At 38.8% G+C, this 20,741-nt stretch overlaps 2 protein-coding genes across 4 annotated transcripts in view; both read right to left on the bottom strand.

The window, feature by feature from the left end:
• Positions 1 to 20,741, bottom strand: part of LOC124150171 (hemicentin-1-like) — a 262,470-nt gene that overhangs the window by 171,240 nt on the left and 70,489 nt on the right. The window lies entirely within an intron of this gene.
• LOC125375945 lies at positions 9,605 to 19,425 on the bottom strand. 2 transcript variants are annotated; one of them, XM_048387014.1, is made up of 7 exons: positions 19,223 to 19,425; positions 18,705 to 18,773; positions 18,151 to 18,435; positions 15,455 to 15,751; positions 14,793 to 15,113; positions 13,379 to 13,503; positions 9,605 to 9,820 (listed from the first exon to the last, which is right to left on the bottom strand). In XM_048387014.1, the coding sequence occupies exons 2-5, from the start codon at positions 18,766 to 18,768 to the stop codon at positions 14,959 to 14,961; spliced, it is 801 nt and encodes a 266-aa protein (XP_048242971.1). In that variant the 5' UTR covers positions 18,769 to 18,773; positions 19,223 to 19,425; the 3' UTR covers positions 9,605 to 9,820; positions 13,379 to 13,503; positions 14,793 to 14,958. The 2 variants fall into 2 exon arrangements, with proteins under 2 accessions (XP_048242971.1, XP_048242972.1); XM_048387015.1 differs by having other exon boundaries at positions 9,734 to 9,940.

Here is a 20,741-nt window from a genome sequence, read left to right on the forward strand (position 1 = left end):
GGGAGACATACATGGGGTACTGTGTTCTCTTGTGAGTAGCAGTCATCACGGAGAGACATACATGGGGTACTCGGTGCCCTTGTAACCAGGAATCATCAATGAGGGACACGCATAGGGTAATAGGTGCTCGTGTGAGTATCAGTCATCACGGAGAGACATACATGGGGTACTCGGTGCCCTTGTGACCAGGAATCATCAATGAGGGACACGCATAGGGTAATAGGTGCTCGTGTGAGTATCAGTCATCACGGAGAGACATACATGGGGTACTCGGTGCCCTTGTGACCAGGAATCATCAATTAGGGACACGCATACGGTACTGGGTGCTCTTGTGAGTAACAATCATCACGGAGAGACATACATGGGGCACTGGGTGCTCTTGTGACCAGGACTCATCACGGAGAGACATACATGGGGCACTGGGTGCTCTTGTGACCAGGAATCATCACGGAGAGACATACATGGGGTACTCTGTGCTCTTGCCACCAGGAATCATCAATGGGAAACAAGCATTGGGTACTGAGTCCCTTGTGACCAGGAATCATCACGGAGCATGGGGTACTTGATGAGGAATCACTACTATCGTTGCATCGTATTGTAAATACGATATTGCTCTTTATGACGTACGTCTTCCGTTAAACATTTGACAGCTTCCATGAGGCCTTAAATGTTGTACTTCAGCTGTATTGTGTACAGTCAACTCATATAACCTTTCATCAACTAAAAACTTCCGTGAAATGTAACGCTCAAATAAATATTCACACATAACATTTTCCTTGTTTCTCTTTCTATTTCAATTGTTATGCATATAAACTTCCGCTAAATGTAACGTTCTATAGAATATTCAAACACGCGATATTTTCTTTAAACCAACATGATAAGATTATTTTGTAATGTCGATGCATTATAAAATATTATAAATCTCCCCACAAGTGTGCGAAGTTATGTTTTCTTACTCATTCATTTGCTTCATTTCTGTACTAGAAGCATTAGCAAATGTAAATATAGTAACGAATCGCATTATGAGTAGGTTCGTGCTAATGTAACGTTCACTGAGAAAACAATATATTTGAACGCTGAACTTTAGCTTTCGGTATATCTGATATCGGACAATACCCGAAACATCCCTTCCACTGATCCATCTTAGCCAGTCACATAAGAGACCAGCAAACCGCTTCGTTTGTTCCAATTAAGATCTATGTAAAAGATAGAGTGACATATCTCTCCACGAGACAGTTGGGCAGCAGGGCTGACGTGCTTGTAACGCTATTTGATCAAGGTTACTACAGTCAAGGCATCATTCAAGATCCTGTGGAGAACATTTTCAAATTTGACTCATCAGTGAAACATTTAATGGACGATGCAATTTTCTAGTTTGACTTGTTCTATATATTCCCGTGTTTTTTCAGGTTAACAATTGTCTCGCTTTTGCATGTGTTTGCAACGGTAATAGGTCCTGGTCGGGATCATACAGATCCATCTAATTACCGCCCTATATCTTTAGCCATCTGTGTCTGTAAAACCATGGAACGAATTGTAAAGGATAGATTAGTTTGGTCCTTAGAAACCAATAATCGACTAACAAATATGCAATGTGGTTTCCACAAAAAACGAAGTACTATTGATCATTTAGTACGATTAGAATCGTTTGCGAAAAACGATATTGTCAACAAACAACATGCAGTGTCAATAGTTTTCGATCTTGAAAAAGCTTATGACACTACCTGGAAGCATGGCATTTTAAAAGATTAAACACAAGTTTGGTCTAAGAGGCCGCTTGCCACATTTTATATCATAGTTATTAACAGGCCGGCAATGTCATTGCAATACGTGATTAAATTACACTACTCAAATCCGTCGTATCAACATACGATTGTGTGTTAAATCCCATGTATGAAAATCTATTTTAATCAAAACAACAAAACTTGTTCCTCCTCTAGGGTTCAGAATTAAGCCACATACTATCGCAGCTAATATTGATCTTCTACTATCTAACCATACTGGCTACTGTCTACACCTCCTTGGCAACTGGCCAAACTCAGAGGTGGAACAACATTGCGTACAACCACTCGTGACCAAAGCGATGTCATAAATCCTGCTGGGAATCATGCAGAAAGCAAAAACACTGCACGTCCCCATGATCCCCAGTTAGGTGGTCTAGCTTTGGTTGCCAGTGGTCTCTAGCCTGGTTTTACTTTCTAATAACTAATTGACTGAAAACGTCTTTGTTTTAATATTGCTCAGGTATGTTTTATGTCAACACTGTGATATTTACCTTACTGTTGTACTGTCCTTTGTCGACAGGAATTTTATAATAATCATCGCGATATGGCTGCAATATTGTCCATGCGATGAAAAAATCATACCTCACTCACTCGCTCACTCTGCGCTTTGGGAAATTAGAATATATACATGGTGTAAAGATATATGTGTCACTAGTAGCACAGTACTAACGCATTAATATCTGGCCTGTAAAGCATTGTGGTGTAATTTCAGTGTAGCAATATCTGATAAAACAGTCCTGGTTTATAAAATATTGTGTACATGCTGTTATATCGTTACAAGGTTCTTTCACCACGCTATTAAAGGGAGATAACTTATTTTAGTCAATATGATAATAATTCTTAGGCCTGGTCTCGTTCCATCAAAGGAGAACACTGGTCTTGACACTGGCTGCCGTTTTATCGTCCATTTCTATTCTGTTTTGACTTATGTATGTATTTTCATAACGGAACAGACTTTGTTGAGAACTTCAGCAATGATTAGTTCCATACAAAATTGAGATATGCTCTTTTTTCCAAAGATGTATTACTGGTTACATTAAACAACCTGTCTCCTCTGACCCAATGCAAACGGTAATATAACATAACCCAGCAACTCCTAATTACCCGTAGTTGCACACATACTATGCCTAATGCTCGACAAAAATGCTTAATTATCCCTTATCCATAAGGAAAACTTTAGTGACTGACAGAACGGCTTTCCTTGTTAACATATGAATTAATTATTGAGTTTCAGTATTAACTATGAATTCCTTTTCCCAACAATGATTATGTGCATATGCGTCAATGTGAAGTGATGCTAAACTTGATAAAGGAAATCTGTAAACATTGTAATAATGTTTGAATCGAATGGGTTGGTAGATTAGCTAAATCATTCCGTTTTAAGAAATATATACTTGTGCTAAACCTATACCTCCCTTCGCCCAACATGGCTTGAAGAAGTACAGATATATAATGTGTATTATTAATCAAGAAATGCTGCATGTATTTCCCTTTCACTGCCACAATACTTGATGGCAAGTAGAAAATGGCATGCATACCTGGCAATATTCATTCCCGATCACAGTGGGGGACCCAGGCAAATAGATTAGCAACACCCACACACACACACACACACACACACACACACACACACACACACACACACACACACACACACACACACACACACACACACACACTATTTTATTGTGCCTTTTGAGCAATACTGGTTTGAGGTGAACATTAATTATGTTTTTTGTCACAGCATTATTCTTTTGTATAATCATAGCACATATCTGCTTAAAGCAGCTTCTATTGTACGAATCCGACGATATTATGAAAATTTATTTTAAGTTGTCCCACTTCTTATTAAGCTTTATTCAAGACATGTGGACCATGTTACATGTTTCCACTTGTACTCGTTTGCTCTTTCGACGATGTGTAGTCGAACAAGAAATAATGGATTTCAATTTTTATGGAGAAGACAAGAGATTTATTTACACGTGGCAAAGGTAATGGCATAGACTGTGAATATATTATGAAATGCTTCACCGGAAATATTTGTATTTCACTATTTGACACAGTGGGGTAAGGAAATAACAATCAGGTGTATAGATGACAATGATGACACGATGAACGACAGGGGCATATTATATATTGTTTGAGATGAGGGTTGATCATTATGCAGTTTTATGAGTCCTGCGTTAGGTTTTATACCACAAAACGGATGCATAATATCTCGTAATACCCCGAGTGATACTGCTACAACGAAAACTATGCAATTGTAAAAGAATTAAAACACATTGCAGATTGAAAAGAAACATCTGTTTGATTCAGCTGAGGTTAACTTGTGCTGTGTCACGTGACTCAATGACTCGTAAAACACGTGCAACATTTTCCTTCGTAGGAAATACAGCATTAATTCTCCTGCTCATAAATCAACGTACAGCATGTTTTCTTTGTAGTGGGGTATAAGGGATATATTCTCCCGCCCAGAAAATTATTTCTCTCCTAGGCAAGATACATAGTATTGTTTTCAAGATCACGTGAACCAATCAGATCTCAATATTCTGACATTGAGGAAAGATAGAAAAAAACACTTGTGACAAATTATCTTGAAAATTAATTCTAAATTAGTATATGAAACTCTCTATGAGTGTGTGATTTTTTTGCAATTTTGGTTATGTCATACAAGGAACACGTACCCTCAATTTGGCAAATTGTCAAGCAGGGTCTTGGTCACATAACTTGTGTTGTAAAACAGTGTAAAACTAGACTGCCGTTTCTTTGCAGAATACCAGTAGTTCATATGTTGGCAATTTGTTCATATAGTCTCAGATGCTCATAACTGTTTGAAGGCTGGCCAAGATTTCTATCAAGAGCAACATATTCTCTTCTCGGTTCAGGATGTAGGTGGTCACCACCTGAAACAAATGTCAACGAGGCCTGTTAGCATACATTGGGACAACATGTGTTTTTGAAATTATATTGATTTATTTGAATTATAATTAAGAATGACCAACAATGAAAAAGACTGCATATCCAGGATATATGTTGTTTATTAAATATAGCATTGTAAAATAATGTCAATTTCAAACAAACAATGGATTAACATTTTATTGTTACTCATGGGGTGATGTGTGTATATGCTTGTTGTAAGAGGCCTGGTCAGGCTCCGTGACTTGGTGGACGTGGTGTCACTGTAAGCCAACTGGGTTGGTCGACGCCAATGATGTGAATCATTGGATTGTTTGCTCCAGGCTCAACTATGTATATACATCATATAGCTGGAATATTGCTATGTGCGGCGTTAAATTGCCAACATATGTATACAAGCAAATCATATTATTACGAATAATATAATTAAGAAACAACGAATCATCATTAATAAACTGGTGGGTATGAAAATAGAAAGTCACACTTTGATATATCATTGATCCAAATAGCAAACGCCATATCAATAATGCACACGTATCACTTTTGACCTCCATGATTGCCTGCAGAACTGTTACATAATATATGTCTGGCTGCATACAATTTGTTTTATGTTTCTCAGGCACATTGTTAAGAGAAAAAGGAATGCGAGAGGAATTATTTCAAAACAAAATTCGTAACAAGGACTATAAATTAAAACATGCCATCTCGACTTTGGTTGAAAATGTAAAACCTCGAGGGAGAGAGAAACGCCCAAGAGCCAAAGGCTTTTCTCGAACTCGAGGTTTTACATTTTCAACAAAATTCGAGGCAGAGGTGCCATAACCTGTCTGAATGCACTAAATACCAGAAAGAATAAGAAATAATCGTGACACTGAAACAATAGTGTAGTTGCTGTATAAAACGAATTCCATGACAGTGGGCGAGACTTTTTTATTGGCAATAAAATGTATGACTTTCAAGTGATGCACCAATGCCTAATAGAACAATCTTTGTTAAGCTTACATCTCAAAGGTAACACCCAGGTTGATATCACATATGTATTAGTAGAATATGAAACGGTGTATGTCAAATTGTTTCAACATTATAGGAACACTGACAGTATTGTCACTTGAATTTTGTCTATATGTTAGATGTACAGATCAATATACATATGTTCATATAATTATGTGAATCATTAAATCTATTTTCAAACTGTAACAATTGCATTATAACCATTATTCGGCAGATATATTATTAGCATGATAAGCCTACTTGCAAACTAGTGTCATGCAAAGGCGTCAACCCACCCATCTCACCTGTCTCTGTGGATGTCCCTGTTGTGGACAGTCTGTCACCTACAGTAGTAGGGATGTACACAGGGTTAATACGCAGTTCGGATCCTTGTTGATAATTACCAGCAGATCCTCCCAAGCCGACTACAGCATTGTCCTCAGCTTGTTGCACAGTGTCATCAGAAGGAGGATATCTGTCTGCCTCCCTCCGTTTTCCTTCCACGGTTACATCCACGTTATCATATGTATGTGTGTCTGGTGATCCCGTCACCTGCTTTAACCAAAGACAAAATAAAACCAAAAATTAGCCCATGCCCCATGCAGCTTAGATTATCAACATTGGTATAATGTATTATATATACATGATCGATTATACGTTGTGTATGTTTTTTTCTATGCATGTTCATCCTTTCAGTTCGATGCATATGACTCTCTCTTTCTGTACATGTTTTTGACAAAGTGTATCGTTTCCTAAAAACAAGGACATGATTCAGCTCCATACAACATTCAAAGTGTGGTTTAAAGAATAGCTTGGTTGATGATCAGGGAAATAGCACACGAATGCATGAAGCATATTACAAACGAGAATTGGTTATTCGATTGATACTATGTTGCAGGAATAAAACCATCTAGCATGTTATTTTCAACAGATGTTCCCAAATGATTGTAAACCCGTAGGCTGACGTGAACACAAGGTTTAACCATGCATGTGCATAAGAACAACAACATAACTGAACAAAGCAAAGGTGATTATTCATTTAGCGATATACTATATGCATACGAAAATATTATAAATCCATATTGCACTCGAGGGGTGGGATGACAAGAAATACTGTCACCCCTGTTATCTTCCTAAGCGAACACATATGGGTATACACCGCCTCATTGAATTAAACTTTATACTTGGCAAGGAAGCACCCAATCCCCCCCAGTAGAAATACACATTCACCCAGCTGCCACTCCCAACCCCAGCATTAGAACTTCTGTTCTAATACAACATATTTGTATGATTCTATTATTTAAGTCTTTATAATATCTGACTGATTTAAAGATATATAATTATTTCAACGTATTAAAAACATAATATAACAACATTCAAATGTTGATTTCTTCACAACCGTCAAGTAACATTGCATTCCATGTGTGAAAATAACTTTACATATCATCAGTCAGGATTTAAAACTTAATATTCCTGATAAATGATCACTTACAATGTTGACCGATCAACTATATTCATTGCAAATTCATTTTACCTTTAATCCGCTATATGATGTAATAATTGGTCATATTATATGCAATATGTGCATTTGCCTGAAAAAAATGAAATATAATCTTAAAAAAGGTGAGGTGAGGTGAAATGTGGTTGAACCGAACAGTCCTTGATTTATTCCCATAATGCTGAGCGCAAGGCAGGGTAACTGCATGTTCCACCTTTTATAGATCGAACTACCGCCCTTCCGGTTTCCGAGCAGACGCTATATCCACTAGACCACGGAGATGGTGTAATCTTCTAAACGTATATTTACCTTCTAATGTATCCATTAAAGTTTAAAGAAAAGTGCGATATAAAAAATTGAATGAAAAATAAATGAAAGAAGTAAAGTGCAGTGTCGCTTGTCTTCTTTCATTCACTATTTGTTTTTGTACGATAAGTTTAACACCACACTCAGGAACATTCCAGCAACAAGACAACCGCCTACTTGTTATCGGACCCATGACGATAAGGGTTAAAATAGGTCTTTAGCAATCTATGCTTGCCGTAAAAGGCGACAATGCTTGTAGTAAGAAGCGAATAACGGGATCGGGTGGTCAGGCTCCCTGACGTGATTGATGCATGTCATAGTATCACAATTGCGTAGATCGATGCTCATGGTATCAATCACTGGATTGTCTGGGCAGGCTGGCTTTTTTACAGACCACCGTCATATAGCTGGAATATTACTAATTGTGCCATTAAACAACAAACAAACACAACTTAGAAGTTCAGTGATCGACATAAGATTTGACAATCCACACCTTTGAGGTTAATAATCAACTAATAGTCAACGAGCATGGCCACTGGATTCGAAAAGTAGCCTCCTTCCTCCAATATAGGTTGCTTGGAACCAACTTTAAAGCTGAATTCCAAAGGGGTTTCAGTTTGCAAAAATAACTCAACTATTTAAAAATTTACACACATGTACGTCTGTACACAACAGAAAAAAATAATTACATGGCAACACCAAGTTAGCCGGAAGCTATGAGAAGGATATAACATGTTATCGTACCTGGAGGAACTGCAGCTCCATAGCTAAGGGAACCTGCATGCTATCAGGCTCTTTTCAACCAACCTCCATAACTGGAACCTAAACTTGCACATACCGATTCTTTAAACCCGACAACATTTACACTTTCGACCAACAACTGACGTTGAAGAATGTAAATATTATCCCCAATAAAATTCCAGGTGTGTTCTGCCTACACTGATATTCCTTTTTTATTAGTTACCCTAAGAACAAACGAATTTAGATATGATCCTAATTTAAATATTTAAAATATCAAAGAACCTGCAGTCGATAACCAAAACAAGTAGAATGCGCATTTCAGAGATAAGGTATGTCAAAGGCAGGGAAACATTAATCATCACGAACAGAGAAAGCATTGGATTACAGACTATATATACACTGACGTCCACAATAAACTATACCATTACTTCGATTAACCGTTGACAAAAATCCTAAACATGCTGCACGTTCAAAAGATATAAACATATTAATTACAGTGCTGCTTTTTCGTGTTGCAAAAAAAAGCCACAAGAAAAAAACGCCGAACCACTTCAAGTGACAGTGACCCAAGACACGGGTAGGGCAAATGTGACGAGCCACAATGTCCACCGACAGTATGTATGCAAAGGCAGTAAACTTTGGATTTAAATAAAATATATACTAACGTTTATGTACACATTGTGCATCATGGATCAGTGCACGACACAATGCGGCGTCGCGGGTCTCTGTTCCCATTCACAAAGAAGAGATCACTCCAAGTCAGGACGCTAGACTGGTCTTAAGATGTGCCTGTCACTATGATCCCTGCAAACCTGCCCTCATCAGAAAAAAGCATCGTCCCCAGTCCCAAAACTGCCAACGTCAGTGTTGGGGAAGACACTGTCAACTAAAACGATGTCCGAGACTCGTCGATGCAGATGTCGGCGGGGAATGAAACTGTTTCCGAGATGTACAACACGATAGTGACGGCGTTGAGTGGGCTTGTTAACATGCGCTCTTCCACTCATATGCGTGTCTGCTCTCTTCTCTCCGTTGGTAAACAGTGCTGTGGACGTTTCATCAACCTGCTTACGGAAGCATTGGTACACCCGGAAGTCCTTGCAATCTTGTCATGCATAGTCTGAAGCTTGGCCATACCAAGGCCTCTCTCTCTGTGCTGCTGACAAACGAGGCATTATTTTCTATTCTCTTTTGGTTACTGCGATCCTAACGAATGGTATCATCTGATTTGTATACCAGTTTACATACGTCATTACGGCACAATGCTCGTCCTGTTTGTTGCTAAATAACACTTTAAGTCTTCAGATACATGTTGTTGTAGTTGGGCGAAATATTTAAGCAGCAGTAATTTCCATTCTCCCAAATATAAAGGAATATGAGATAACGTTTCTTGGTATAGTTTCTTTTGAACGTCTGTTTGTATAAAGAGGCTGAAAAAGTGATCATATTGCAGACAAGGGGTGGACATTTCCCTAAAGCACACGATCAGCTATGTATATATACAAGCTATATCATGTGAACACACACAAGGAAATTTACCAAACTGCGTCTATATGCAATTCCATGTCCTATCTCTCTAAGGATTCTGCAAAGAAAAAACATCTTTTTGCAGCACAGGTGAGGCAGTGATACGGAAGCAGTGGTACTTTGGTTAATAATGTGTGTTTGACATCCAGACCCAGTTTTCCGATTCTTTCGTCTCCTTCTGGAATTAAATTGTTTACGGTAGTAAGTGCTTAGTAAAGCAATATATTTTGAGTATTTCCTATTTTACGCCACATTCAGTAATATTACAGCAAAACCACCGGGTTAAAATAATCTAGAATTGGCCAAGCCAACCCCATACAGAAGGAATGGACGTTGTCCCACATCATCGAGGTACATAATAAGACAAGCCCAAGAAGCTGACCACAGACCTATTTAGTCGACTCTATTGACAAGCTGTAGATTGCTGCGACGATATTCTACCGAGACTACACAAGGAGAGCTATGATATGAATATGTGGAAATAATAATGTCTCTCTTTAGGGCCAATTTTGAAACACATAATTTGTTCCAGAAAATAGAATGAAAAAAACAACAACTTATTTTTGTTGTAAAACGAATTTGAATGGGTTGGTTCCTCCTTGCACAACCTCAGTGGTGCAGTGGATGGAGCGTCAGCCCGGAGAGCGGAAGGTCATGGATCACGGGTGGCGTCATACCCAAAGGTGAGGTGAGGTGAAGTGGGGTTTAACGTCGCGTCCAAGATTATTGCACTTACATAACAACGTGCATGTATGTGTCTGTGTGTGTGTGTGTTTGTGTGTGTTTGTGTGTGTTTGTGTTTGCTGCTAGTGCTAGTGCCGACTGATGCCGATTTATAGTACTAGCACACTGAGTTACCATGCCGCAGTTTACCCAACTAAAACACAGCATACAGACTCCGAGCCGACAAATCCTTGTTTCAGTCCCATAATGCCTTACCAAAATACGTCAAATATGGTACTTGTTGTTATGCTACCTCGAGCGCGGCATTTGGGGCCTAAAACAAGCACTGGTCGGCTCGGGGTCAGTATATTGTATGTGGTTTGGGTTTTCATGTCAAACTGCGGCTTGGTATCTCAGTGGGCTTGCATTATTAACTCGGCATTTATCTTGGCATTCGTCCGGACTAGTGCAAACAGCCACGCACACAGACACACACACACGGGAGACGTTAAACCTCATTTAACCTCACCAACCACACGTACCCTGTGTGTAAAGCAGATCCAAGGCCACCTAGGTCCGGAACAAGTAATGCAGGTTCGGGGTACGGAGGTAAACAATTAACGAGCCTGGCCAACCTACATAGCTTGATGGGGATAAATTCTAAACTGGAATCCCAACGGGTGTTTCTTTGTTTGTTAAGGAAACGTAATTCCATTTTTTTAATTATAATGATAAGTTTAGCAAAATCACTCCGAGTGATACTGCTTCAATGAATGTATGTTACCGACATGTATTAACATACTGATTCGAAAAGGAGTTTCTTGCTTCGAAGCGGGGTATAAGGGATTTATTCAGCCTCTCAGAAATATATTTCCATCCAAGTCGGGAAACACGGTATTTTATCAAACGGAGGTATGACAAATGTATTTGTAGCCTGTCAACACAGGACATGTTGGTTGGTTGGTTTGTTGTTTTACGCCGCACTCAGCAATAGTCTAGCTATATGACGGCGGTCTGTAAATAATCGAGTGTTTACGGACAATCCAGTGATTAATATCATGACCATAAATCCACGCAATTGGGATCGATGACATGCATCAACCAAGTCAGCGAGCCTGACCACCCGATCCCGTTAGTCGCCTTTTACGACAAGCATAGTCACCTTTTACGGCAAGCATGGATTGCTGAAGACCTATTCTACCCCGGATCTTCACGGGTCACACAGGACATGAATATCCATATACGTACACTGTACACAACAGGAGCAATACGATTCATTAATGTAGCACAGTCATATTAGCCAGAATATATGACAAGGATATGATGTGTCATTTTACCAAGAGGGAAATGTTGATCCTCTGATAACAGTATGTTATGGTTATCTTATCAGGGATGTCCAATATTAGTCCTCAATATTGACATACAATGATGTATTGCTTGCTGGGCATGTTTGATAAAATGAATGAAATGTGTTGTTAAGGGATATTTAAGTGTTCAGCTCCTCATTTTATGGAAAACATCCTATCTCTAACACCTCTCCTACCTACAATACATTATGGTGATTCCCGAGAGGTAAATTATTGATGTAATGGAAGCATAATTCTTTTTTCTTCTTTCATATTTGGATCGGTATTGCTAATTGTATGTTGAGCAATAATCTTACTAAGTTACATTCATGACAAGTATTTTAATGAGTGTGATGCTTACCGTTTTTGGGGAGTTGCTGAATAAATGTAATAAACATTTTTATCAATCTCCATCTAAGATAACATAGTGTTGGAAGAGTTTGAGAACTGATTGTATGTCTATCAACCTGCTTACTGGTACGTTGAAACATAGATGAAGTGACATGGTGGAGTGAATTAATCAGTGAATTTCCATTTACGCCAGTTTTAGCCATGAACTTCACAAGACAAATCAAACGCTTTAACCACTGTCCCGTTATTAATCAGGTAAGCCAGCAATTGCTTGCAGGGTACCAGCAGACATTGATTGTGGCTATGTCATCTCAGATATAGATCTCTTAAGTTAAACATCCAAACAAAATTAACATGATAATGGCATAGTATGCACAGATTAACTACTTATTTCAGAAAATAAATGACACAGGTTAACTTATATTACAAAGATCAAAATGAACAGACGTTTGTCATTAATAGCATATACCCAGGTCATCAATGCAACTTGTTCATGGCTAACTTGATCAGTAAGACATGATCTTATTTGAAGTTAAGTTGACAGACTTACGCATAGATTGATGCTTTGTTGACTTGCTTTAAGAAATCACAACGCATGTCTCGGCAACTTATGCCTGGCAAGGTGGTGGATTCGAATCCTAGATAATGCCTATCCCTACACTCTGGTAACTCTGCGTGTAAAATATTAGACGCAAATTGTTCCAGGACTGTGATTTGTTAACAAGAAAATGAATGATCTCTTGGGGTGGTTCCGCACATGTTAACGGAAAATCAGTTTAAATACAAACGAAACTTGAAACAAAAACTTCAGAAAACAGCAGAAAATATGATAAGGCTATTCATATATACACCAAATATATAACAACTTATCAGATTGCTGTGTCGTCATTATGCACTGCCATATCCTTCGTTTTGTTAATAGAGGCATAGAGCTCATTGATTTGACTTGTATTTTCCTCGGGAACAATGTGCTGTACGACTACATCTAGGTCATTCTTAGGATTGTCTGTGGATGTTTTTGCCATTGATAACTCGTGTGATCCATCCTTCGTTAGGGAACTTGATCTGGTGTCAGCATTGTTGACGAGGTCCCCTGTACATGCATAACCTCCTGCATCTATTACAGTTATGTTCTTTGATCCACTTGGATCATCATTCAGCTCCACGGTAGCATAAGCTGAACTTCCGGGTGTCCCTACAGTGATGTACGGAGGGGAAGAAGGCGTAAGTGATGCCTGTGGTTTTATTTGCTTTACCTGTTTTCTTTTGACGAGAAACACGATGATGACGACGACGATGATGAGAAACACTATCGCACCAACAACGCTGGCAGCAATAATTGGAGTTGAGGCTGTGGCTAGTCCATCATCTGTTTTGGTTTCTGCAATGTTATGAAGGCGTTTAAGTCATAGTTAGATACACTTCCTTACATAACAGAACACAAGTTGCATTTGTTAAAAACAGACACAAAGCCAAACTGCATGGGCATACTATCGGCTTGACCTAATGACCGTAACAGCATGTTCACATTGAGTGAGTAGTGAGTGAGTATGATTTTACGCCGCTTTTAGCAATATTCCAGCAATATCACGGCGGGGGACACCAGAAATGGGCTTCACACATTGTACCCATGTCGGGAATTGAACCCGGGTCTTCGGCGTGACGAGCGAACGCTTTAACCACTAGGCTACCCGACCGCCCCTGTTCACATGGAGAATGAAAATCCCACGAGTTGGCGACTGTTAGACGTCAGATTACAATTCCCTTAATCACTTTCTATACTACGAGAATATGCCTCTTGTACGGGGTATAAATCACCGCGACCCAGCCGCCGCCATATGCAGGAATTGGGGCACGCGTCCACCTTATGCAGGTTGCGCGTTTTGTTGGGATTGAACTGTCATTTCTATAATATACACGACGAATACATTGACAATATGCGAGTACTCGCACAACAGTAGTGTTTACCGGAACACCAAAGTAGACATTGACAATATACTGACATTAACAATGTACCCTTCGTGTTTTAATGATATGTCCCTGTCGTATAACCATTGATATTTTGACATGGATTGAACTCAAACTACCCCAGTGAAGATCCGGTTTCGAAATGCTCTTAAGCAACCCATGCGGGTTGTGAGTGGCCACTGATTAGGCTCGCTGACTAGGCTGGTGCATGCCATCTTTTTCAAGTTCTGTGGATCGATGTTGTCAATCACTGAACTGTTTGGTTCATATATGATTCTTTACAGACTGTCGCGATATAACTGGAATGCTGCTTGGTGCGGCGTTAAACAATAAGCAAACAAACAAACATAATCACATCCCATACGTAAAAGTTATTAACAAACACTGTGTTCTCTGGGGAGACACTGGGACACTGTCCACTGGACAATAGACCAGCAAGCAAATAAATACCACTAAATATGCATGCATACTTTATTCAGTATTTCAGGTAAGAACATTGGAACATAAGAACAGTTTACCACTTCAGACAAACTAGTTGGTACAGTGTGTATCGGTCCATGCGTTTTCGGACTTTAATCATTATTTCTGCGCAAATGAGATAGCTATTTACACTACATATATATGCAGGCGGTGTTAGTAGTAGCCACTCGAGAATAACATGGGGTGATGGTGGTACCCTCTTGATAATTACTAAAAACTCACTGTTATTGAGTTCCCCTACTCCCTCACAGGTGAGATTCCAGTGTTTGTGTTGACAGTAGAATACCAGCCTTACACCACCCAAGTGTGTTTCAGTCACATTGAAGGTTTTTGGTGAAAGATTATGATCAGCCCCGGTTCCAGCAACATTCAGTAATTGTGTGACATCTCAGGTCTGAATAGTGAAGTTGGAATCTACAGAACAGTAGGAGCCACGTATGTCGTAGAAGGCAGCAATGTCCACTGTTAGTGTCACTTCCTCATACAGGGTCAGCGTCTCAGTATCTTTGTCACTGGTTATCTTGCATGCCGGGGTCTTTGGAACTGTAAGGCGAAAGGGTTACATTTAGAAACGATTATCAAACAAACTACCACATCATTTGTGTGTGGAAAGATCGACGCCCTTTTGAGAAATGCATACGTTGGAATATACTGATTTATAACGTGAACAAAACACTCTATATGATGACTGCAACGATATTTGTGTAATTAAATATCTGTTCACGATAATCGTGGCGTTTAGTGGTTTGAAATTATATAGGACTATTGCCATGTCATGCTGAAAATTTGTCATCAAGTACATGGTGTTTAGACAAATGTTGCGGCGTTCATCGTTACATGCTCAAGACTTGTAACTAAGTATTATATGATAACATAAAACTCACTGAGTTCAGTCACACCATTGCAAGTAAGATTCCATTGACTGTTGTGACAGCTAAACATCAGTCTTACAACCCCCAGGTGGGAGTCCGTCACATTCAGGGTTACTGAAGAAGTGTTGTGAGTAACACTTGCTACAGAGTCAGCTTCCATCAGCAGTGTTGTCACATTCCCGGTCTGGAGTGAGAAGGTGAAGGCTGTGGAACAGTAGTAGTCTTGTATGTCCACTGTGAGTGTCAGCTCCTGACACTGGGCAAGTACATCAGTGTCCTCCTGACTGATGATGCTGCATGTTGGTTTCTCTGAATCATTGAATACAGCGGTAGAATGATAGCACAGTTTGAATAATGTAACAAATGTTATATTTGGGTTAACATTGGACCACGTTCTAAATTGCATTGTGTGTTCACAGTTTGAAAAGTAGAGATGAAAAGTGATTTTGTTTCATTGACATATACTGACAGAATATAAACTATCATTCCCATAGAAAATGACTGTTGACATGGAAATTATCAGAGGTTTGAGGTGGACATAGCTCTATGACCGCCTTGGTGTGTATATGGATTGTGGACTTACTTGTCGATTCCCAAATTGAAACAAAATGTTAACCAAGAAACCTGTACGTAAAAGATCTTAGTGTGAAACCAGCCTGGCATACAATAATCAAACGTATTACAACATTCACCAAGTTTACAAAACAATACAAATTAATGCACAGCAATCACAACGGCAGTAAATAGTACAATATTCAATGGCAATATACAATATCATTCTATCACCGTCCACGGTAACCGGAGGTTAACACCCAACATTAGCATCTAAACCTACTAACTTCCTGACGACTGCTTAGATTAAATGGCACCACATTCCTGACGACTAATCGCTGCCCAAACACAATGCAATGAGCGTCTGCCGAATCTCAACAGAAACTACACAACACAGCCACAATCATTGTTCAACTAGTAAACACACCGCCATATAACAGTGTCATAGGAAAAACATCTCTAGACTCCGCAATGTTCCTGCTATATGACTGCTACATCGCCTCTTACGAAAAGCATAGGATGCTTGGGACATATACTCTATTGACATTAAAGTTTTAAACCAGAATGTTAATTCAGTTTATTTCAGAGTTTACCAAAGCGTTATGGAAATGCATCTAAAATCGATCCAGGGGTCCAAATTAGTCACAACAAAAACAAATAAACGCGTATGCGTTCGTGAAGAAGATGCAAATAGATGGGTAAAAGGGTCATATGCTATCTGATGTTTTTGTATTAGGAATGTATTAGAATGTAGACATGTCAAAAACATAATTTTCCAATTTCTCTAAACGGTTCGTCAAAAGTGATATCATGAGTGAGTATTGTTTAACGCCATTTTAAACAGTTATATCTCTGCGTGTCAGCTTGTGGAGGGAGGAAAAGGGAGGGCTCCTCGGCTTTGCCAATTTGGGTTAAATCAACATGCTGACAAACCAAGAAACATAATCACGACCAGAGGTTTCTGGTACGTCTGAGGCACGCACCTCTGCAGTGAATTTGTCGATTTGAAGGCGGGAGCGAGTTTGGTTTAACGCCGCTTTGAACAGTATGTCAGTTATTTCATAGCGTTTCAGTTTCAGAAGTGAAGTGATGCCGCTATGTTTAGCTGGGAATCGAACCCACGATCATAGTTTTCTGGTCTGCCTAGGGGACGCAACTCTGAATGACAAATTGCGCCATCTGAAATGACTGTGCCAACCGTATCCTGATTTGAAAAGACATAATAGAAATAGAACTTGGAAAATATTTTTTGTTTTTCATTCCAAAACACGTTGGTTTACTTTCAAAGAAACGATCTCACATTTGTTGTCATTTTCAGAAAATATGGAATCGATTGTTCCATTGGTGTTATAATCATTGGAGAATCACAAAAAGTAGACAACCATTCTTGTGTATGTATAGCTTAATTCACTTACTAGACGTGTGAACCATTAATGTGCGGTGACACTATCAATATGTCGCTTTGTCGTGTTTTGGCGTACTTTACCGCCTTCTTTTACAGATTTGAGCTGGGGCGAAAATGCGACAAAATCACATGTTTCGTCCCTGAAAATGTCGTGTCAGCATTATCGGCATTTTGTAAAAATATAAACATTGTTCAAAGCACGACAATTCGACAAAATAGTGTTGTCGCGCTGCCACATTTGGTGTAATTTTGGCACATTTTGCTATTAGTTTGTAAGATCGATAACGGGTCAATGCAACAAACGCGACATTGTCCCGCCTAGGATTCTATAGGTATCCAGGACAAATCTAGGCTTACTGACTCTTTTGATGACGACAATAAGGCACTGACTCATTTCGACTTCATACTTCACTCAGACAACATAACCTGTCATTCAAATGACGCATATAAGACCCAGGATTAAGGATGAAATAACCTCTTTAAATATTTCATTTAGTTTTGAACACCCATTGAAATACAATATGAATCATCAACATAATTATCATTGTAATTTATTCAGAAGGGCATAGCTATCTCAGGCTCTCCCTATAACATGAACAAGGATTTTTACCCAGAGCTAAGCATCAACTAAAATATATACAAACATTCATAAGCCATCAACAAAATGGATATCAGTTGTATTTGTACCTTTATGTTTTAACAGTTAGAGAGTTTACACGATCAGTATGTAGCAACTTTCACTTGTACTTACTTGCAGCAGTCAGATTACATGTACCAGGAGCTCCACGTCCAGGTTTACACGACCATGTCCCTACATCTTTTAACTGTACACTGGGTATGTTAAAGATAGTTTGAGTGTTGTTAATGACAGTCACTGGGGCGTCCGAAGGATCACACGGTCCACCAAACAGTGAACATTGTGCAACCTCAACACCTCTGGGGCTGATATACGAGTGTAAAATACCTCCCCCTGTACATATCAACTGTACAACTGTTTCCAGATAACTAAGGTTTGGGCAGATGAGTATGGTGGAGACTGTGGAGAAATAAGAATGTTGAATTAAAACGTTAAAACGTTGCGTGATCTAGAAAACAATTTAGAATATATATTATAAAAAATAAATACTTTTGTCAAAATGTTGTGTCAAATTGGTCAAAGTACACAGTTTGATTTCGATCGTTACCATTAGTTTTGACATTGCTGAAGAATAATAGCTTGATTAACAATAATAACATTGTTCATCTAATAAACCTCTTATAACTATTTAGAAAAATACATTATCCCCACTGATGTGTTGGACTGACCGCAGAGTGACTGTGCCAGTAGAAGTAGAGTCTGGGCCACGACTGTGTTAGCAGGTTTCATCATGAAAACTGTCAGAGTGAAACAATGTATTATTTACAACAATCACAAACATCACAAACGTGTCTAATATGTTTGCTTATAATGTAAAACATACACTCATACTCTGAACGATATTTTCCGATTTACTTCCTCATTCACTTCACTAACAAGTCCATTGGGATTCAGGCTCAGAAACAGGTCGCCAGCATCCTGTGCTTGTAGAAAGAGTCAATATAAACGAGGATTTTGCCCTTTGAATTGTTTGTCTATATATCTAAATCCTGTTAATCATTGTTCAACTTGTTTGCTACAAAATGGTTATTTACAGGCTTTTATTTCACACGGCGAGTTGAATCATTTCAGGTAGCAGCGTTAAACAACATTTACTTATTCACTCATACACACACCAGATAACGAGTACGAAATATATCCCTGGAGGGAATTTAGTTTTCTCCACTCTTTTACAGAACACGCTTACCAAATTGATGCTCTCCATAGAAAGTACACACTTTTGCAATGAGAAGTGTCACATCGTACTCTTCTTCCTCTCAACAAAGGACCCCTTCAGTGGCCAACCTTCCTCTCAACCTTGTCTTGCGATCTGATGTAACACACTTCCTTCATGAATATAAACTTGACTCTGTGACTGTGACTGATATGATGTCAAATCCATGTATCCTTGACAAGTTTATCGCTCTACATTGCGAGGTATGTGAATTGCAGTTAACCTGTGAAATGCTTCCTCGTTCATTTATGACTGTGTTGCGAGAAGCATGGACAATGGGTTATGCCTTGTCGGTATAGCGGAAGGGAGGTAACTCATCGGAAAATAGCCGCACGAAATTTGAAGGGGCTAATTGATAAAGTTAAATTAGGACCAATCGAAAATACTCATAACATGTCACATGCTTATTATTAGGATTTTACAAGGCAGGAGCTGGTGCTGTTTCCCGTTCAATGCCACTTAATACTAGAAAACACAGCTATCATTACCATGCGTTACACACCACTGTATGCACAAAAAATGTATCTGTCCTCACTGACAGGATTCCATAGATTTCACTTGGGTAATTATTCTTTGAAATATATTAATGTTGTTTTCATGTTACTTTCGAGCAGTGGAAAAGTACGTTTGCAATGTTGTGAAAGGGAAACACTTTGTTGATGTTTGAGCTTAAGTATTCAATGATAATAAATACACTATACAAGGAAGAAACTAAAATCTTACCTGCCATACCATAATAATTTTATACTTTGAAGTTTACACTGTTTTTTTCATGCTGATTGGCTGAATGGGTAGTCATCTGTGAATGGACAAAAAAGTTCACACGATGTAAACAACTTTTTGTGTGAAATTGATCGTGTGAACTTATTGTACACCTTCCTGTAACCTATTTTTAAGATTGGATTTATCCCAAATATTGTTTGTAAATTTGTTCAGAGAATGAAATTTTGTTGACATATTTCTAGATTATGTTGTATATATTCAAAGAACTATTTTTCCTTGCGTAACTGAGTATTAGTGGGGAAACGTATGTGAACGAGAGCCGGCAAATACCGACAAAATAACATTGTTGCATTGTTCTTCGGCGAAACCAGAGGACTTCAAATGTAAGCAAACGTTACGATATTATTCAGCGAAAACAGTAAACGACAAAGTATGAAATCATAACAATTGAATGTCAGTTTGGATTGGTTCATTGAAGTCTGAACGTTTATCCAACGCTTTTAAATCGTTCACACTTCAATGAACGCATCCAGACAATATTTCAACAAAGGTGTCAACAAAGTTGCAATCTGTGTGAACATAGTGTGCGAGTACATTTAAGGCTGATTTCATTGGCATATCTGCATAATCACATACTGTGTGCGTGCGCACATGCGTGCCTGTGCTTGTACTACCCAGGACAAGTGCCAATGTTATAACTGTGATTCCATGCTGGGATTAACATTGATTCCACACTTAAACCTAGTATACTAACTCGGAGCCGAATATT

The sequence above is a fragment of the Haliotis rufescens genome, unplaced genomic scaffold, assembly GCF_023055435.1.
Source record: "Haliotis rufescens isolate VD_foot unplaced genomic scaffold, xgHalRufe1.0.p SCAF_63, whole genome shotgun sequence".
Classification (NCBI taxonomy): Eukaryota; Metazoa; Mollusca; class Gastropoda; order Lepetellida; family Haliotidae; genus Haliotis; species Haliotis rufescens.